Source organism: Spea bombifrons, chromosome 4 (genome assembly GCF_027358695.1).
Source record: "Spea bombifrons isolate aSpeBom1 chromosome 4, aSpeBom1.2.pri, whole genome shotgun sequence".
NCBI lineage: Eukaryota > Metazoa > Chordata > Amphibia > Anura > Pelobatidae > Spea > Spea bombifrons.
In genome coordinates, this window is record NC_071090.1 from 44615012 (window position 1) to 44634931 (window position 19920).

Genomic DNA, 19920 nt, shown 5'->3' on the forward strand with positions numbered 1-19920 from the left:
GGGTAGCCGGATCCTGAAAGTTCCCAGGAATGCTTATACGTCCCATGTCAGTGATTTGCACTATAGCCATCTAGTGCATCTGTGTCTTTTTGTATGCATATTTCCCCGCACATAACAATATGTTATTTTCTACGTCCAACAACATCATATTCATGCATGACTAATCCACTAATTTCCAGCAAAGCCCACTCACCATTTTAAGACATATGCTTAAGTTAGAAAGCATAATCAACATGTTTTCCCTGGAGCAGCACAATGGGCTTGTGGATCTCAACACTGCAGTTATGCTACACCACAAAATATTTTAACCCCTTTATGGATGAAAGCTTTTTTACATGAATAGAAAAGAATGTTTTCAGCCTTTTTCCCCAGAGGTATCCATGGGGCTCATTCCCCGAGTACCCACCTACCCAGTCTGCAGCTGGCACCTCCGTGGTTCCCTGGAACATTAGGCCCGAAAACAAACAGATTGGGATCATCACCCTTTTATAGGGTTTGCAGCAGAGTCATGTTAAGGCAAAGATGACATCACACAAGGGGGCAAATTAATAATCAAACACTGTATAAAAGGGACAAACAGGACTTTACTCAGTATGCCGTTATTTTGTGGAAATTGCAGCAGTCAGATGTTTTCCCGATAACGATCCCTACCCCATGCCCCCCAACTGTGCCGATTTAGGCGGGACAGTCCCGATTTTGGGTCTCTGTTCCACTGTCCCGCCTATCCCTTCCTCTGCCCCGCTTTGCAGGGGCAGAGGAAGGATGAGGCCAGGGCTGGACTGGCCCACCGGGATTGAAAACCGCCTCTTCCGGCTGCCGGCGCCCAATGAAATTAAAGGGGCTGGCGTGCACGCACTGTGCCGCGAAATGGCCGTGCCTCAGCTCTTCGTCCCACCCCTTTTAAGACGTGGGACGAAGAGCTGAGGCACGGCCATTGGTGCTGAGCATCATAGGAATTTTAATTCACAGCTAGCATCAGCAGCTTTACTGTTGCTGCACTTTCCATGATGCTCAGCCAGCATGATGGAAGTAGTATGTCTGGCTGAGCCTTATGGGAATTCAATTCAATGTGTTGCTTATTTTTAATATGCATGACTGTGCTGACAAAAACGAAGAATGTTTTAAGTGGCAATGCACGCGCAACATTTTAAAGTGCAATTGCTTGTATTGGTTCCGCAAGATTTATTTTTTAAAAAGTGTCCCTCTTTCACATTTTGAAATGTTGGGAGGTATGCTACCCTCCTTATCAAGACTATTTCAGTGGTGAGTAATAGTGGTCTTTAGACTTGCTCTTTAACCTCATCATTGCTGAAAGTATTTTTGATCTTTGCTTCTCCTCCTTATCCCCTGCATTACTGTCTACTTTCCTGAACTTTCAAAATCTCACTCATGTGAAAAAGCAATTACCCCCTAAACTTCATTAATTTTAAGCATAAACAGCCTTTTTAAGGTTGTGCTACAACATCTCAATCAGATATATGTCAGGACTTTGATAAGGCCACCTTCATTTTGGTTTTTTTGAGCCATTCAGAGAAGGATTTGCTTGTGTGCTTTGGATCATTGTCCTGCTGCATCCAAGTGTGCTTGAGCTTTAGGTCATAAACTGATGGCTGGAGATTCTCCTTCAGGATTTTCTGGAGGAGAGCAGAATTCATGGTTCCATCAATTATGGCAATTCACCCACATATACCACAGGCTGTAATTGCATACCTGAATTACAATATGTGTAAAAAAAACACACAAAAAACATTACCACAAACTTTGACAATGGTAAAAATCACTGCATGAAAAGAGTTAAAATACCAGCATCTGAAACTGGCCAAAATCCGTCCCACAGATGGCTTGGTCAGGGTAAATGTCTGTAGTGGTAGACCGGGAGGGGGGGGATATGACTTATACAACATATAGTACACCATAGGGGGACTGACTTATTCAACATAGTAGTGCACCATGGGGTGGGGGATCTGACATTAAACTAAAACAATGGCGGTCTGTCCTTAAGGGGTTAAACATAATTCAGAACATTGTAGCATATGAAAATATGCTACATATTTAAAATATGGGCTTGGTAATTATGTGTTTCTCTCATGCATGAGATTTTTGCCACAATCCTCTCCTTAATGCATTTTGTTTATTTGCTGTGGATCTGTGGAGAATGGATAAGTTTGGAAGTCATTTTATTGTTTAGCAAAATTAGCAAAATTCTTTTCACAATAAACTAATCAGAAAATATTGCTGTGATTAAACCCAAATTGTTCTTACAAAGTTCTTTTCATGAATTCTAAGAGAGGGGCTTTGAGGTCTGCATTAGTAAATAGTATCTTGGCATGAGCCAATGTAGCCTGCAGGCAGATTCCCATCAGTTAAGAAGCTTTGTCCTCACTTCACCTACCATGTGAGAAATTTAAATGAATCTGTGAAATGCTTAGGCTTGGCAATGTTTTCCATGATTTAGAAGCATCTCATTATAGATTTAACCCCATCAAGGTAACGTCACATCACATGTATACTTCACTGATGGATTTTCTTACCAAAAAGCTGGCAATACGACACTTTATTGTGTGGTTTTTTTTAAATGCTTCCAAATATGACAAGTAATTTCTTAAAGCTTGCTTTAGTTTTGTGTTTTCTAATAATTATTGCTTGTGAATGTTGGAAGTGATGAGATGTAGAAAAAAATATGCTGCCTGTTGTCTCATACGATGGACAATTACAAAGGAAACTCTTGTAGAGAGGAAATGTCATGAAACCGTCACACAGAGACAAGGTCATCTTTAAACCTAAAGAGGTGTAAGCTCCCCTCTATGCTTCTTCAGCCCAGCTTTGACTGGCACAGACTTCTCCACTAATGCTTTCTGTATGGCGTTACATGCTGCTGGGTGTGGGGTACAACACCATATCCTGATGCTTTCCAACAGGAGGGAGCACACAGGACAAGAGGGAGAATGTATAAGGAAAGATGCGTGTTTACTGGTGCACATATCTCCACTGGCATGAGCAGGCTGGCTGGAGAGGGGAGGAGGGGAGATGGAGTGAAGTAAGGCATGGAAAAGAGAGTAAGGCAGTGAGGGAGGGAGAGGGAGGGTAAGGGAGTGGGTATGTTTGTATGTTAGAGCGAGTGTGTATGTATGATTGTATGTTAGAGCATTATGTGTTAGTATGAGTGTGTATGTATGTGTGTGTGTGTTAGAGGGAGAATGTAGTAGCATGTGTATGTATAAATGCATGTGTAGATGTGTACGTAGTGTATGTGTTAGCATGAGTGTGTAAGTGTGTATGTTAGCATGAGTGTGTTAGTGTGTGTTAGTATAAGTATGTGTGTGCGCAGCAGATATGAAGGTTTGTGTTAGTGTGAGAGAGTGTGTGTAAATATGTCTCCCAGTGCAAATGTTAATTAGCCTGTGGCAGCCTACTAGGGTTGCTAGGGACGAATTTTAGGCCTGATTGGCCTAGGCCAAATTATGTCACTGTGTTATTCAGTTGATCAAAGGGGCGGGATGCAAGGGGTGGAGCAAAGGGCACGGCAAAATGAGGTTTTGCCTAAGGTGGCAAAAATCCTAGCATCAGCCCAGAAAGCGTCCTGCTGCCCCAAAGGAACGACCTGTGTTAGTGTGCCGGATGGCTGGTTTTTATGTATATACTGTAAGTCCTACAGGCTCCAGTTGCTCCTTTTTTTAATGGAGGAGAACTGGAGACTTAGGCACCGTCAATGCAGGGGGGCGGATCATGAGTATGATGGGCACCAGCCCTGGTACAGGTTTCCAACTCCACCCCCAGACTTCAAGAACAGGAGTAACATCAGAATCAGGTCTATGCATTATAGTATTTCTAGGATTACTAGAATTCTAGTGTTATTTGTGTAATTCAGTAGATTTCTAAGATTATTTCTAGGTTACATCTGTAGCACACATAAACATGTTTAATATTTCCACAATGGATATGCGTAATTAATTATCTAATTAAACATCTTATGATTCATTACAGTACTTTTCTCTTATTTATTTGTTAAACATTTAATATTATTACGGTATTTTCTACCTAGACTTATCATTCACAATAACAGCTTGGATATTTGGCTCACTCTGTGTGGTGTGCTTATGTGGTAGGTACAGCTCCACTACAACAGAAATTACCTATCCCTACTACAATCTAACAATAACTGCAACAGTTATCAAACAAGTTTATATTGTGTGTTTTGGATTGTGCAATATTTCTTTGTAATTGACAAATGCTCCTCCGTATGCGTAAAAAGACAATTGTGAGGTTTGCATGGATTGTTAGCATAAAGTGAAACAACTAAATGCATATGTGTTGTGTATCTTCGCCTAAGGACAAATTCTTTTTTAAAGAAGGTACTACATGTTTCTTGACAATGATGATATGTTCAGTAGAAATGTTATCCCTACTTAGTGACTTATGTAGTTAAGTTTGATTTTATACATGAATTTAAGCGGGAACATGGGTGTGAAAGGGTTAATGAGAAAAAAAAAACAGCCCACATGCTCACTCAACCCCAAAACTTTATTCACTGCCATCACCATATTAAATAGAAGGTTTTAGAAATACCTGAGGAGGGTTCTGTAACCAAATGAACCCAATTTGGTTAAAAAAAATCGCAGATTAGAAAAACAGTAACGTTATAACTCTGGCTATCCCCAAAAGTTATGAGTTCAACGTTAGAGCACAAAGACAGAACTGATTAATTTATATTTAATCTGATAACTCTGAACATTTAAATTGCCGAGTCCCCTGTGTGACCCCAGTGCTTGCTCCCCTGTAAGATTTTATGGCAACCAGGACAGGAGATCTGGCATCCTTTGAAGATGCCCTGCTTGGATGCTCTTAATGCTCCACTAACTTTATGGCAGGGCCTGGCCAGATTTCCATGGAGCATTTATGGCAGCATGTGGCCTAAGAAAAAATAATATTTTTCTTCTTCATGCAAGATGCCTTGTGAACCCTTAAACACTTTTTGCATGACAATATGTACATAGATTTTTGTATTGAGGGGACTTTCGCACATTAATGCAAATGTTATGTTTTTTTTTCCATTATGCTGAATACCTAGACATTTAAGGAATTCCCAGACACACAGACTAGATAAAGTATGAAATGTTTTCTACATTCTGGCATGTAAGATAATAGTAAGTAAAAGATCTGTGTCCCCCTCATAGCATGAAACAAAAAATCCTAAAAGTAATATAAAAACTAAATAAAGACGTTAAGAGTCCAACTATAAATGAGACTCTAATGAAGGTAAACAACATGCTATGAGAAGCTTACAAAAATACTATATCTATCACCAGCATTGGTTTCCTATTAAAATATTGTGAAGTTTGTAAAGATTTGGTAGTTTGTATTTTATAATTCTGGACCATTTGTCTTTATGTGTAATCACGTCTGTAGCTGAAAGCCAAAAGAGAAACGGTACTATTGCGAGAGAGGAAATGAGAGTCAAAGTATGTGAGACTAGGCCTCCAGCCAATCTATTAGAGATAACATTTCTTTTTTTAGTATAATGTTACAAATTTTCAGTGCTACACCTGAGGGTCTGGAATGCTGATAAAGCCAGTGAGTGGTATGCTGTTGGGAAGAACTAGATCTGTTCAGTTCCATCAGTCAATGCACTTTTCCAGAAGGTGACCTATTGAACATTTCCAGGAATATTCTTGCCAAGTCCTTCAAATGCTTTCTTGGAAATAGTCTCAGGACAATGGCTGTATTCCAGCAGGGATATGCTGAAAGCCTGGTCTGGATTGGAAGCTATATTTAGAAATTAAAAATATTCTTCTGTGTTTAGCTTTGAATACACAGCACAGGAATGTGTTGGAAGGAATCAACACACATATTTGTAAGACTGTAAAAGAACAGAGTACAGTAAAAAAAAAAATAGTACAGGTTAAAATTTGCCCTTGACCAAATATTTTGATATTATAAATGTCGTCTCGTAGCAGGCATAGTTCGTACGCGCACAAAACAGTCACTGCTTGACAGGTATTTAAATCTTACTAGCCTGCTTATTGTGTTTACATTGCTTCTGCAAATTAAAAATGGCCTAATACTTAGTGGCTTGTACAATTTTGCTCTGTGTAGTCTACGGTGACATAAAAACCATTTGCTATTTTCATGGTTACAAGGCTCACAAGGAAGGCAACATAAACCACCAACTATGAGTACAACTGCTCTACAGCAGTGCCCAAGAAATTACCGTATTTGCTTGATTATAGGCCTCACCCTTAAAGTTTGGTGCTATTTTAAAGAAAATGATTTTTCATGAAAAAATACACATTAGTGGAATGGTAAAACAGTATTTTACCTAATAAACAGGAATACATGTATTTTAACATTTTTGGTATCTATTATGCAGTTAGTCAGAATATGTTACATACAAACAGAAATTTGGAAAACCAATAGCTAGTTTAAGGTCCCCCTTAATTCATAATGCACCTTATAGATATTCCCCTCTGCCCCCCAGATATTCTTTATGCCCCCTAGAAATGCCACTCTGCCCCCCTGATATGCCACTCTGCCCCCTAATATGCCACTCTGACCCCTAGAAATGCTACTTTGCCCCCCAGATATGCTTTATGCCCCTTGAAATGCTTTATGCCCCCCTAGAAATGCTACTCTGTCCCCTAGAAATGTCACTCTGCCCCCCAGATATGCTTTATTCCCCCTAGAAAAGCTTTATGCCCCTAGATATGCCACTCCCCCCCCCAATGCACCCCAGACTCCCTGGTGTCTAGCGTGGCCAGCCAGTGAATGTCTGCACGATGAGCATAGCCAACCTCCGCTGCCAGTGGGCAACTGCGCATCCCTGCGCTAAACCCCGATTATAGGCCACACAGTCTTTAAAGAGGGGGGGTGCTGCCTATATTCGGGAAAATACGGTATTTATGTACAGGCACAGGCTTTATGCATGTGGCTGCACCTGCCCTTGGGCATTTGTCGTTTTTGCCAGTCGTGGCCTGCTTATCATTTACCACTGTGTGTTCTTTCTGTTTAAAGTAATTATTTTGGTGTCTCATGTATAATACATTTTTCACAATATTTACACATTTACAATAATGTTTGGCTTTAAAGGGCAACAACAATAATGCCACATGTATTAAATAAATGAAATCCCTTTGAATGTACATTAGCATCAAAAATATCTAATTTTATCTACTACTCTCCCACATCAGTGAATGGGCTGGCCCTGTTTGTAGAATTTGGATTGCACTCGGGTCATTCCCACTAATGAGGAGTACAGAGGAGAGTCTGTGCTTAAAGTCAACCTAGGGAGCGGGAGGTCTGTTAATGCAGACCTCCGATCCTGCTTCTTTGCAATGAATGTTTGTGAATGAGTGTGTGATAGCATGGATGTGGAAGTGTGTGGGGGTGTAGCATGGCATACGGATGCTGTAATCTCACTCCTATCATGCCCAGGTTCTAGCATGTATTGGTTGCCTGGGCATGATAGGAGTGTGATTGTTGTTAGCAATTTTATATATATATATAACATATTGTTGTTGATTTTTTTTGTCTCATTTTGGTGTGTTAACCACACTTTTATTAAAAGTAACACACCAAAATTTCATAGAAAAATTAAATAACAATATTAATGTATATATATGATTGCTAACAGCAATCACACTCCTATCATGTGCAGGCAACCAGTACATGCTAGAACATTGGCATGATAAATCACACTCCTATCATGCTAAGTCAGCCAGTACATGCTGGAATCTGGATATGCCTGGGCATAATAGGATTGTGATTGGTGTTAACAATCATTTATGTATATTAATATTGTTATTGAATATTTTTTGTCCAATTTTGGTGTGTTACTTACTTTCAATAAAAAGTGTGTGGGGGGATTGTTTTGTTTTTTTGGAGGTTGGGGGTAATTTTCCGTTTCGGCCAAGTGAATGCTGAATTTTCCGTTTCGGTCCAGAATTTTCATTTCGGTGCATCCCTACTATATACTAAGCCAGACACTGAAGTGGTAGGCCTACATCAATGTTTGGCTTAGTATATAGAGATAGGGGTTATGCTGCATTATTGTCAATGTCTGGCTCTATGTATAGTGATAGGAATTTCGCTGCACCACTGGCAATGTCTGCCTCAGTATATAATGATAACAGTTATGCTGTACCACCGTCAATGTCTGCTTCAGTATATGGTGATAGGTGGTTTGCTGTTCCACCGTCAGTGCGTGCCTCAATATATAATGATAGCAGTTATCCTGTACCACCGACAATGTCTGTCTCAGTATATAATGATAACAGTTATGCAGTACCACCGTCAATGTATGCCTCAGTATATAATGATAACAGTTATGCTGTACCCTGTCAATGTTTGCCTAACAATAGAAGCTATGCAGTTTTAAAGTGTAGGGGGGAAGGTTCCACATACAGGATCCACCCCAGGTGCCAAATACTCTAGGTAAGCCTCTGCTCACTTGTCTAGAATCAATGACAGTACAAATCCTTTAAGCAGTCTAAATGATAGAACTATGATAAATTCAGTCATTGAAACATCATCAAGGATCTGAGTACTAGTAGGCATCATCATTTTTATTTACTAACCTTTCTCTTTTCCTTCTCGATCTCTTTCCTTAACTGAAATGTTATTGTCAATTACTTTATCTGCACCAGATAACACATATAACAAAACACAGAAAATTAAAACTTTGTGAGGCTCTAAAACATTCTTTTGTCCTGGGTCTGTTTATAACTGCACAGTTACACTAAGGGAGAAGACTTTCCACATTATCCAGTTTGCAAATTAATTATGTTGACTTATGTATGTTTATTGCACCGTGCAGTAATAGGACATAAAAAATTAAAACAAAACCCTTGTTCTGTGCGTATAAACCAAGCACACTGCTGTCTGCAACGTTTACTCAAGCAGCAAAGACCTTGTAGTGCTGTAACAAGGGATTTAGTATCTGTAAAGTAATAGAGATTTGCATAGCAGACATATATGAAAGTTAGTTGTAGATAAATAGCTAATATCGGCAGGAATTTGAACTAAAAATGCATATTGTGTGTCTTTCCACTAGGTGGCGACGTTACCATATCTTATGGTAGACTGGATGGGCCTACTGGTTCTTATCTGCCGTCACTTTCTATGTTTCTATGTTTCTATGTTTAATACTCAAAACAACTTTCGTTCAAGTCTTAAAACCCTTTTGTGGGTAGCCTTGGTAAATCATCTCCACCCCTTGCTCAACGGAGTGAGGAGTGTTAAAAAGTAATAAAAGCCTTTTTGAGTGGCATGGACTTATACTTCTCTCATGCCTCTATCCCTCCACTTTTAAACTAAAGCTCTACCTACCCCAGGTAGAGTGGATGAAGTCCATTCAAGTAGATAATGATTTAGCTACCCACCATCCATTTTCACTATGGAGGCAGGTAGGGATTTTTTTTTTCTAAATTGTCCACTGGCCATGGATGGTGGAAGAGGGAGAGGTACTGGATTGGGTCAATTTAGTGTTGTTTTTATTACTTTTTAACAGCACTAACTTCAGTGGGCAAGGGCCGAGGGGGGAATGGCTTAGAGCAGGGGTGTCCAACATGCGTGAGATCTGCAGCCAGGGCAACCGGGATTCTGCTTAAGTGTGGGTTGCTCACACACACTGTGTGATCAGTGTCTTTTGTACCGCACAGGAGAAGCGATACACAGCAGAGTCACGTGAATTTACATCACATCACATGACTGTGCTCCATTCTTGCTTCCCCTGTGCGGTGCAAGAATGCAAACACTGCAGAGGGAAGCAGTGGCCCCTTTGGAAGTCTGCGAGCGGCACCGAGAGAGCTGCACTGCAGGTAAGGGGGTGGGTGTATGGATGGGGGAGTATATGAATGTGTGTGTGATAGCATAGATGTGTAAGCGGGGGGAGGCTGTAAGGGATGTGCAGACCCCATACTTCTGGCAGCATCAATAAACTAGCCAGTTTTCAGCATGTACTGGCTGACTTGGCATGAAAGGAGTGTGATTGCTGTTAGCTATCATACACAAGTAGCCGATGCATGCACATAACCTACAGCTTGTGCATGATAGGAGTATTATTGCTATATTAAATATATATGATTACTAACAGCAATAACACTCCTATCATGCCCAGGCATACCCAAATTCAAGCATGTACTGGCTGACTTGGCATGATAGGAGTGTGATTGCTAACAGCAATCACACTTCTATGATGCCCAGGATCCAGCCTGTACTGGCTGCCTGGGCTTGATAGGAGTGTGATTGCTGTTAGTAATCATATGTATTTAATATAGCAATGACACTCCTATCATGCACAAGCAGCCTTTCTCTATCCTCCTCATTACCTTTTCCCTATATTTTCTTTATATTTCTATTTTCCTACTGTTTGTCCTATACTATCTGATCTTTTGATCTCCCTGTCCAGGGCCTCTGGGAGAGCCACAAAGAAGACACCAGGTGAATTTTGGCAACTTCTGGCCCAACATATACACTGGCACACTCACACAGTTACACACTCATGCTAACACACACTCCCTCTCACATCAATTACACATACACATTCATGCTCACACATTTAGACATTTAAACATGGTAACACACAAATGCTTAGACATACAAATCCATGCTAACACACAAGCATCTTCACATACACATATATGATAATACAAACATGTTTATACATAGACATCAATACCAGAGCATAAACACTTACATCCATTATAACACACCCTTACCCTCTCATTCACTCACCCCCCCAGGCCAGGCCACCCCAACTATTTTAGCTTATTTTTCACTGTATTTTCCTATTGTACTGTTGTGTGCTTGTGGTTTTATCATGACTGCATTAGTGTACGATAGAGAAAAAATGGTGTCATTAAAAATACTAACCACTAAGGAAATGCCAGCATCTTGGTTGTAAAAAGGGAACTCCAGATGCTGTAGAAAGAGAAGTATTTTAGTTTCCTGTTTCATGCGATAACTGAACCCTACACTAGAAGAAATCGACCATTTCACTTGGAGAAATTATTGATACATGATGTCTCGTACCCTCACCGTAATTTCTCTCATAACCGTCTGGCATTTGTCCACAGACCCTGCTTGTAGCGAACAATCCTACACATTCAGGAACATTCTTAACAATATTGCTGTTGCAGAACAATATGTTTTGGTTGCCACCGAGAACTGCTTGTACAAGTTTGACCACATGTTGCATCTGCTGTCAGAAACAAGCGCAGTGAATGCTACTGAATGCAGAAAAAGCACTAAAGGGACATCTATGAATACGACTTCTGTCTACTATAACATTCTTTTGCTCATCTATAATGGAACTGTACTGAGTTGTTGGAATCAAGACGGGATTTGTATTGAAAGAGAACTTAATAACTTAAAAAACATAACTACATCTACAGCCAAGGTTGTGCACTGCGACCCCAAACACCCAGGGGTTGGATTTCTATTGGCTACAAAGAAGTTCTACCTAGCTGTTGCTTTATATACAGGCCAGGCAGAGAATTGTTGGCCATCAGCAAAAAATGATATTCGTCCAATATCGCTGAAGTCAAAGTCACAAAATGGAAATCTTATAACAGACAAACCTGGTGCTTCAGTATTGTTAAAAGAAAATGCAAAGGATCTTAATTTTGTAGATGGATTTTTATTACAAGATTATTTGGTTTTCATATATTATCCCTCTCATCCGGTGGATGCAAGAATGGTAATTATTCCTGAAGACGAAGAGTTGAGTTTCCACAGTAAATACAGTCTTATGTGTGGAAGCAAATCCCAAAACAGGGCAGTGATTTTGTCTGCAATCAAGTTTTCTGCTTTAGGGAATGATTTTTGGGCTGGAATATTCACATCTCCCTCCATATCATTAACCACGGAAAAAACTGCACTTTGTATCTACAGTTTAAATAATATTACACAATTCTCCAACAAGTGTTTCCTTGAAGACTTTAATCACGGTGACCCTGAATCATGTGTGAGTACAATACTTGTAATACATCACTCTCATCATGAAATGGATATATGATCTGCTTTTTTGAATTGATTTAAGGAAAATGTATAATTAGTCAGAACTGTGCAATAGAATTAAGTACAATAGCATGCTTTCTGGTGCCCAGAGTATTATTATTGCAAAGTTGGAAGAAGAAAAAAAGTTGACAAAGGTAACACATTTCACAGAAAGCATCTGTCCAAAAATAAAGGATGAATGTATGTTAGTTGGGCTGCATCTGTGTTTTAACATCCTATCAAAGACATTTATCTTCTAAGTTGCTCTAAGCATGTCCCAGGGCTGTACCTCCAGCTGTCCCATCCATTTCCACCTTCCATACCACCAACCTCTGGGACATAAAGGACAGGCTGCACTTGGGTACAGAATGAGAATTATGAGAATGATCTTGATGGGGTACTCATTGTCCCCCTGCAGCTGATCATACTATGTATGATCAGGAAAGGAGGGCTATATGATCAGGAAGCTGGAAGATCAGGCTGAGGAGGAGATAATAATAATAAACATTAAAAATAAATTAAATAAATAAATATTAAAGGGAGCCGCCATGTCACCATGACATCACCTGGGGTGTCCTCTAACTACGCAAAAAGTTCTCTGTGCTGTACAAAAATGCAGTTTTAGATTTTGCCTAAATCAATATAGGCAGAATTAACCTTGTGAAATGTCCTAGGTGTGTGTCTTTCAGAAGCATGTACACACAGGGAATTTCTCTAGTTTTAAAGGGTCCCCAAAAGGTCCAACACAGGCTTATGGTAATTAATAAATATGCAAACTAAGACACACAATGTATTTGTAGTGTTCTTTGCTTAAGGTAATTGTAATGTGAACTGATTAATTTAATATGTTTATTAAATAATATTTGGCAATGAGGCACTTGCTGGCTCTGAGAATACCAAGGTACCTAATGTTGTGTTTTTTTACCCAGGATACAAATATACTTCTCCCGATCAACCAGACAGCCACACTTAGTCATGGAAACTTATCTGCTGTATATGCAGTGGAAGTAAACAAAAGAATGGTTTTCTTTCTCGGAACTGAAAGTGGGCAGCTGCTTAAGGTACTATAATACAGAGTGCTTCATTTCTTTTTATACTCTGTAGTTACTATTGTACAAAACTAACTTAAGAATGATGCATTACACATAAATGCATTTAAATACACAAATTAAACAGTATAGAAGGGAAGTTAATTTAAAATGAGGGGAAAAAAATGTCAAACTAGAGGGTCAGAGGCTTAATTGTTATGTAAGGAGGTTTTACTTTACTGAATGGGTGGAAGATAAGTGTCAGCAGAAGTGGTAGAGGCTAGTAGAGCGAGTGAATTTATACATGCATGGGCAAGGCATATAGCTAAATCCAAGACAAGATCAGACAGATCAAGGTTTCAGTCTTTACGTTTCTAAAAACAGGCAGTCTCGATGGGCCAAATGGTTCTTATCTCTCTGTCCCTGGGTTTGCATGTATCTGTATTGCAGGACCATGGATTTGCAGTGGATGTCTGGCACCCTCACAGAGCCAACATAAGTGGTTGACAAACAGTGGCCCCTGGCTACCAATGGAAACATTGTAACCAGATGGTCGTGTTTCTAACAAAATATAACTTTTCACAAGACAGAAAAAGGCAGCACAGGAAACCAGCTTATTAATTGTTTATGTAGGTAGTGCAACACCTGTCTAGACTAGTCGGACAGAAGGATAATAGTTGCAATCACTGATGCTATTTTTCTATATACAATATACAAGCCTGTACAAGGCCACCAAATCAGGAATAAATATTGTAGAATGACTAAATAACTGATATTATACATCATTTATTCCTTCAAAATGGTCTTTGGTCTTTATTGGGGCAATGCTAAAAACAGATATCCAAAATAAAAATAGTTAGGTTACTGCAGAGGCGGGCTGGGCCGGGGGGCAGGGGGGCAATTGCCCCCCAGGCCACCCTGAATCCGGGCCGGCAGGCTGGCCGGGCGGCCGGCAGACGACCATTCATGGCAGCCGCAAAGTTAAAAACTAAGCGGCTGCCACCGGGACTGGCCGCCGTGCCGATAGCGTACCTGGCGGGGGCGTTCCGCCTGGACTGCCGCTCACTGAGGGGTGTCGGCACGCCTCCGAAAACGATGCGCGCGGCAACTGTGGCTGTACGTCGGGACTTGATGTCAAATCCCGGCGCACAACACTGAAGCCACGCCCACCGTCTTCCGCACACCGGAAAGACAGGACACAGAAGAGGAAGAATGAAGAGGAGGAGGAAAAGTGACAGTGCCAGAGGAAAGGTAGGAACATATTAGTAAGTGTGTGAGAGTGATGGGTGTTATGCTGTAGTTTATGATGAATGTTTGTGAATGAGGGTTTCAGATTGCATGGAAGTGTGGGGGGATAGCATGGCATAGGGAGGCTGTCTAGGCATGAAAGGAGTGTGATTGCTGTTATCAATTTTTTATTTTTTTCCGTCCAATAATTCAATAACAGTATTAATAGATATATATGGTTGCAAACAGCAATCACACGCCTATCATGCTAAGTCAGCCAGTACATGCTAGAACCTGGGCATGATAAGATTGTGATTGCTGTTAATTATATGTATGTATATATATATATATATATACATATATTAATATTGTTATTGATTTTTTTTGTCTAATTTTGGTGTGTTACTTTTAATAAAGTATTTTAAATGTTTTTTTTTCGGTTTTGGCCAAATGAATGCTGAATTTTCAGTTTATGTCCAGAATTTTAATTTCGGTGCATCCCTACTATATCCTAAGCCAGTCACTGAAGTGGTAGGCCTACACCACATCAATGTTTGGCTTAGTATATAGTGATAGGGGTTGTACTGCAGTATTGTCAGTGTCTGGCCCAATGTATAGGCACACATTAACAGTGGTACAGCGTAATCCCTAAGTATACAATGATAACAGTTATGCTGTACCACCGTCAATGTGTGCCTCAGTATATAATGATAACAATTTTACTGTACCCCTGTCAATGTTTGCCTAACCATAGAAACTATGCAGTTTTAAAGTGTGTGTGTGGGGGATGCCACATACAGGATCTGCCACAGGTGCCAAATACTCTAGGTACACCCTTGCATCATGCAGCAGTCAGACCCAATGGCCATTCCTCAGCTCTTCGTCCCACGTCTGAGGCACGGCTATTGGGCGGCGCGGTGCGTGCACACCGGCCGCTTTAATTTCAACAGGCGCTGGTGGAGTGATTGCTATCAATCGCAGCCGCTTTGGTGGCGCAATGGGCCACTTGACTAGACTTGCCCCCCAGGCCTTAGGCTGCCAGCCCTCCCCTGGGTTACTGAAAACTAGCACATGAAATGTCACATCTCAAGGACCAAGGTTGCACAGTTACATTATGATTTTCTAGTTGTTGGACCACAACCTCATTTTAATTTATGTATCTTCAGGTTACCTTGGATTCAAATTGGAAGGCGAGCTGCCCAGAAGTCATATATGAATTCAGTAACGAAAACCCAGTGTTTCGTACAATTAGAGAAGATCCTGTAAATAATTCCTATGTATATGTTGCCACCGTAAATGAGGTTAGTGATTTGCACGTGCAATGACTGTTTCAAATAACCACCATATCCTCAGTAGCAGTGTCACACCTGTATATACAAAATATCATAGTTCCACTTCTACTTACTGTTATGTTACAAGCTTGTGACCCCTCTGCTCATAACCTTAACCATAACAAAAGCAAATGGTCTGAAATGCAAACCCATGCAGATTACTTGGGTAAAGTATTAGTTTCTACTGGAGACTGTCCTGTAATCGAAGTCTCTGATATTGTGTATATAGAATAGACTGCAAGCTCATCAAGGCCAAAATCTACGCTTTGTTTTTCTTGTCTAGCATTACTATGCCCCTACATACAGCACACTGCTTTACACCAATGCTTGGCATTGTACATAGTGATCTATAGTGATCAAGTTGTGTGAAAATGCTTGTCCATGGAAACCCATTTCATGAAGCTCCTGGCGTAGAGTGCTTGTGTTCTTCTTACGCTCTATGCTCTTTAACACTTAAGAGCACTGCTTTGTGAGTGTATGTGGTTTATCACTTTATGGCTGAGCAGTTGTGACTCCTAGATGCTTCCACTTCACAATAATAGCAATTACAGTAGGCCGAGGATATCTAGCAGGGCAGACATTTCACAAACTGACGTGTGACAAAGGTGGAATCCTATGATGTTTAAATTCACGGAGCACTTACCTATGACTTATTCTACTGCCAATGATTGACTGTGGAGAAGGCATGAAACAACTAAACAATATAGTGGTCATATAGTGTATTAGAATAAAAAAGCAACTTTCTATATGCCAATGAGAACAGCCATCTTAACACTCTTTGTCATAAGCTGAACAGAGAGGCAAAATGGCTCTGATCTTATCTTCTGTACCTGTCTAATTTCTAATTTTTTAATACTATATGTCTATGATTATTGTATATTTTTATTATTTAAAGTGTTTGTACTTCACATCTAGGATGTTCCTTAAATTTCTTCTTCAACATCTCATTAAACGTTAATACATTAATACAGTTTTTGGATACAGTAAGGTACATCCTGAATACTGAAGAGATCAATATTGAAATTAAATAAATGTTATGGCTAAAAGTGTATGGACAATTTATAAATATGACATTTCATCAAGATTTCTTGTCTAGATTAAACGCGTAAAGGTTGCAAATTGTGAGAGGTTTGAATCCTGCAAAGAGTGTTTGTCAGCTCTGGATCCGTACTGTGGGTGGTGCCATTCACAAAAAAGGTTGGTTATGTTTTTGTTCATTCCACTCTTTTCTGTGCAGGGATGAATACAAAGTCAAAAATAATCACTGATCACCTAAGATAACCAAAAAAAGGATTGCTGACAATACAAGAGAAATTAAAAAAATACAGCACCTTAGTCAAATACCACATATTTTCCAGTCAAGACATATAAGCACCTCTGCCCTCGAAATTTGGCCTACAGCACCAATGACTCTATATGATTATTTGAAGGGGTTAACAGTGGAATTTTAAACTGTGGAAAAAGTATAGGTCATGCCCCCAAATGCACACTCTGTGCCCGCTGCCATCATATCTCGGCACACTGTCCTTTAAAGGCATGCAGGCCCTTTTACTGCATGCGCTGGAGGCTCTGTTCTTCATAGCACACCCCTCCATTGTGTAAACAGGCCGGTTGCGCAGATCAGAGATCTCCCTTGTAACTAGCCCATTGAGCAGAGGCACAACATGTGGGGAGTGGATTGTCCAATGGGATGATCTGCCCCCCCGATTATACAGCAGAGGGCTCTCCCCCCCCTGGAACTGCCAAGGCAGCCTGGTCACCAATCATAAACACATACAAGCAGCCACACAAAAACATTACGCTTATTCAATTGAATTATTCATGACAATGAACTGAGAAATATATATTGAGGCTAGCTACCAAGTGTTCCAACTACTACTTTGGGGGAAAAAAATATGATACTGGTTTGTAGACCAGTGTGCGTTATGTCTGACCCCAGGTTCAGCCTAGGTAGCCAAACACAGCCTGAGCCTGACTTGCCCTCAATAGACGGTAATAATACTGATGAGAAGCAGAGTCTGAGCTGGGTCATACCCTAACTCCCTTTGTGTACAAATGACATAGGGTGCCATGTCTGCACTATATCCTCAAATGTGAAAGATACCTTTGTAAACCAATAAAATAATGTAAGTAAATTAACTGCATGTCGTTTCATACATTTATCAGGTGCACATTAAATACAGAATGTGATTCATCAGTGGCACAAGATAATTGGGCTGGCATTGCAGAAGACGGAAATTGTATGGAGGTTAATGCTGTTCCTATTAGTAATACACAGGTATACAATTTGAATGTATTAGAATTCCAATAATTTATGTACTGTTGTCAGGAATATTACACGTCGTAATGTTACATACTGAGAGGAGCGACCTCATCATATTTTTCCACTCCCAAATTGCTTGCACGTCCTGTATTGGAGAGACATTGAACTGCATTGTTTTCCTTGGCGTCTTGTATAGGAATGAGTAGATGTATGGTGTGTGTTACAGAGAAGGAAACACAGGAGGAACTGATCCCTCTGCTAGAAAGGTGTTGACCTGGGTTAAAAGTGGTTGTGACCCTATGGTGTGCGATCATAATGTTACCAGATGTATTTCATGGCACAAGGGCTTAATCTGTGTTATGGAACAGCAAAGTTTGCTTTTATAAAATAATACTCACAGCCTGTATTGGTGCATTTTTGTGTCTTGTTTATTTTGGTATATATATATATATATATATATATATATATATACCGTATATATAGATATATATATATATATAAACATTTTTAATTTCTTGTTATACACAGTAAATATTATTCACACACTTTTTTCTTTAATGTGCATGTTTATAATTTATATACTTTTGGCATTGTTTAGTGATTGGAAGGCACTTTATTTAGCATAGCACCTTTTCTGCTTGTTTTTTTCATTTTGTGTGCAGTTCAAATTTTTACATTTCTATACATTTAAATATGAAATCTGGTGGCCACTTATATTTAAACACCACGTTGTGTGCAATGTTTTACTTACACAATCCTCACAGTCTGACCACATCTCTGTGCACATTTCTTTTAGCGTAACGAAACCTCAATGCAGACCATCCTTCCTGCTTATCTTCCTTTTGCAGGTCAAAATAACAGCCACAGGAAGCACGGGATTAAACCAAGTCAACTGGCGATGTGTTTTTCAAAATATGAACACAGGAGCCGTGCTTTGTAACAAAACATTGAGAGAAAACCCCATTAATTGCTCCTGTGTGATTTCTACAAACATGTTATTTGACAAAGGTAAGGCTGCTGTTAGACCTGTAAATTACATAAAATACTTTTGAACACATTTGGACCTCATAGGCAGGGGTGAGCCTAGGGTAAGCCGCATTTGGGTGCTGTCCTTTGCCGAAGGTGCTTCAGTTACCTGCGCCTGCCTTAGTGTGCTCTTCTTCCAATAAAACCCAAATGTGGAAATATTACCTATATGTATATATTTGGCAACTGCCCAGAACTTTTTACGTGTTGTATAAATAAATATGTTTCCCTAATTTAAAAATAATGCTAATTGGGTGTATCAATGATGTGTAAGTGAACTCTAATGCAGCGGTCACCAAAAATGAAAGTTTCCACTAAAGTTTAGTGTATAGGGGTTGCACTCTGTTGATCCTATTCCAAGATGTCTACTATGTATATCTTTCAGACCATTTCTCTGTTATTCTGGAAGGCAACAACAAATCTCTTTCCGAGAATTTCCAGTTTGAAAAATGCTCCACTTTACAAAATGGGTAAATATATATTTTATTAAAGGTTACATTAGCTGTCATACTTTTCTTTACAGCAACTTGAATCATGCACAAGCCTTAATATCTGTCCTTTTCCATATGCTACAATTACATTGACGTTACCTATAACTTCTTTCACATCTTTAATTTTCTGTATTTTAAGGATGATTAAGCGGAATTGAGAGAATAAAACATGCAGAAATCAACTGTATCAATAAATTGTTAATTGTAACTGTAATTGTAACTTGGTAATTGAAAATTGTATATGTTAGGAGCATGGTATGGCTTATAAAAAAATAAAAATAAAGTGTAGGTAAAGTCTGAGCGGGTACTGACAGCTTGGTAAGAGGAAACCACTCGGCGCCTCTTTCTCTCTCTTTCGCTTTAAAAAAAAAAAAGGGCTTGGGGCGGCCGCCCCTTCAAAAGTGCCGCCTGGAGCGGTTGCCCCACTCTGCTCCATTGTCCTGTATATAACTAATCAGCATATTTCAGGAAGCTGGAGGGGGAAGTCTGAATAAGAAAGTAATGCACAGAGCTGCATATTTCTGTACAAATGTTGTAATAGATGTCTTCTAGCATACTTATTG

General features: G+C 39.8%; 1 protein-coding gene across 1 annotated transcript in view; it reads left to right on the forward strand.

Annotated features, from left to right (window-relative positions):
- Positions 1-10987: 10987 nt before the first annotated feature.
- Positions 10988-19920, forward strand: part of PLXNC1 (plexin C1) — a 41566-nt gene continuing 32633 nt past the window's right edge. Inside the window, exons 1-7 of the mRNA XM_053462676.1 lie at positions 10988-11959; positions 12921-13052; positions 15413-15547; positions 16674-16774; positions 17744-17855; positions 18689-18848; positions 19252-19336. Of these exons, the coding sequence (XP_053318651.1) occupies positions 11012-11959; positions 12921-13052; positions 15413-15547; positions 16674-16774; positions 17744-17855; positions 18689-18848; positions 19252-19336 (1673 nt within the window). The 5' untranslated portion in view covers positions 10988-11011. The remainder of the gene's footprint in view (positions 11960-12920; positions 13053-15412; positions 15548-16673; positions 16775-17743; positions 17856-18688; positions 18849-19251; positions 19337-19920) is intronic.